Consider the following 2,151-nt stretch of genomic DNA (forward strand, 5'->3'; position numbering starts at 1 on the left):
ATCAGCTATACAGGCATTAATACTGAATGTTTTATATTCATTGCATACATATACTTCGTAGACATCCTTAATCTCTAATAACTCCATTCTGCTCTCTGTTGTCGGTGTTTCTTTGTCTGAATATGGCGCTTATCACATGCTGTGTGGTATCGGCTTTGGTATCGGGGCATTTTAACGAGTACGAGTACGAGTACAGGAGCTCAGTATCGGGCCCGATACCGATACCAGTATCACAACGCATGCGCACGCTTTCCCCTAAGCATAAACAACGCTGATTACATTCTTGGGTACTCTCCAGAATGGCAGAAGACATAACTTCTGAAGATGAACGAAGGTCTTACGGGTTTGGAACGACACGAGGGTGAGTAATTAATGACAGAATTTTCATTTTGGGGTGAACTATCCCTTTAAGAGACTCTGTGACAGGTAGGATGGCTAAACCCAAAAGGGATTCAATGATTCAGAATCAGATTTAATAATACATTCTGTTGTCAAATCTAAGCTGTGAGGCTGACAGACTGTGGCTAGTAGAAGTCGTGAAGGGCTGGCACTGTGAGTGTGTGATGTCCTGCAGAGAGAGCGAGGCGAGGCGAGACGTACCGCTCAGAGGAGTCCGGCCCAGCACCAGCACGTCAGGAAGTGACATCACCACCAGCTGCTGCAGCGTCTCCTGGAACACAGCAGCGGGTCAGGAGTGAGCAGCACACACCCTCAGGCCTCACCGTGATTCACTCACACACACACACACACACGCCTGCAGTCAGAAACCAGGCTCAATCCGGGACACTTCTGCTCTGCTCTACATCAGAGAACATGCTGTGATACTGATTCTGCCTCTCAGATCAAGACTGAGCATCAGCTGCACACACACATTTTATTCTTTTATTTGGATCCACAAGACAAGCAACGAAAACGGAATCCAAATACCTTGGGAAGTCAGTTTGCAAGATGACAGGTACACATGGCTAACATACACTTACTGTCTTTATGTATTGTTTTCAAGTCCTTTACAATCAGATCAACCAGGCGATCGTGTCTGGACACATACAGTCCTTTGTAACAACAACATCCATTTAAGATGTGGGCAACCGTTTCATTTTCCTGTTGATTTTGATGTAACAGACAGTAGGAGTTGTAATTTGACGGGTACCATATTGACAGATTGTACATAGTTGGAAGACATTGTAGTCGTGCTTTAATCATAAAAATTAGAATATCCTCTGAGATTGAAAAGTTTGTCAAAACAGAGTGGGATACTGGCCGATTGGAGAAGTGCTAATTTTCCCTGTAGTTTCAAGCCCATCCAGTGCTGGGCATTTTGGGTTTTTCTGAGGTGAAGAAGTGAGACTCTTACATTATTGGTCGATAGTTGACGAGGTGCACTTTCGGTGTTGAGAACCGCTAGAGCAGAGATACGCGGGTCTGTTATTATGTTCTCATTAAGAGCCGCTAGTGCTCCGTCAGGTCCCTGCCAAGAGAGCTGCAGTCCTGTACGCTGGCAAAGATCATTTAAATCCAGCCAATCAGAGCGTACTCCAAATCCGGCTGTTTTGATGTCCAATTTTCCATTCGGTTTTAATTTAAATCCAAGAAACTGGGGCTCGTTGAACGAAGCAGCTGGTATTTTGCGCTGCTGTAGATGTAGAAAAAGTGACTCACGTGCCAACTCTCTGACAGATGTATCGTCGTTATTCAGCATGTTAAGAAGATGACCTGTTCTGGAGGCAGTATAAATCCATTCAGTGTTTGGGACACCGAGACCTCCGTCCCGGCGCGACTGGAAAATAATATCTCGGGTTGTATGGCTATTGAGGCAGAGCCATTTTCTCACTAGCTCTGTAATCTGTTCCTCCCAGTCACCGCTAACGGTGAATTTATGCCCCAGATAAGGATAGGTTTCATGACGTTCATATAGACGGATTATGAGGTAACCTCATATAGAGGTTTATGTGCTAACGCAAAGACCGGGGGTTTGTCAGACTTTGATCTATACCATCTATTTCCTCCACTCCGTCTTTCATAAAACGCAGCACACTTTGTATGTTTCATATCCAAACCAGACAACACACTCACTCACAAACACACTCACAAACACACTCACTCACACACACACTCACTCACTCACTCACACACACACTCACACTCACACAC

The 2,151-nt window shown here is 45.0% G+C and overlaps 1 protein-coding gene across 1 annotated transcript in view; it reads right to left on the reverse strand.

The window, feature by feature from the left end:
• LOC107716875 (girdin) overlaps positions 1 to 685 on the reverse strand; it is a gene marked incomplete at its 5' end in the record, with an annotated part of 37,386 nt that extends 36,701 nt beyond the window's left edge. The window contains 1 exon segment of the mRNA XM_016523480.1: positions 601 to 685. Within this exon segment, the coding sequence (XP_016378966.1) occupies positions 601 to 685 (85 nt within the window).
• Between the last annotated feature and the right edge of the window lie 1,466 nt (positions 686 to 2,151).

The sequence above is a fragment of the Sinocyclocheilus rhinocerous genome, unplaced genomic scaffold, assembly GCF_001515625.1.
Source record: "Sinocyclocheilus rhinocerous isolate Xijiao unplaced genomic scaffold, SAMN03320098_v1.1 scaffold1381, whole genome shotgun sequence".
NCBI classification, from domain to species: Eukaryota; Metazoa; Chordata; class Actinopteri; order Cypriniformes; family Cyprinidae; genus Sinocyclocheilus; species Sinocyclocheilus rhinocerous.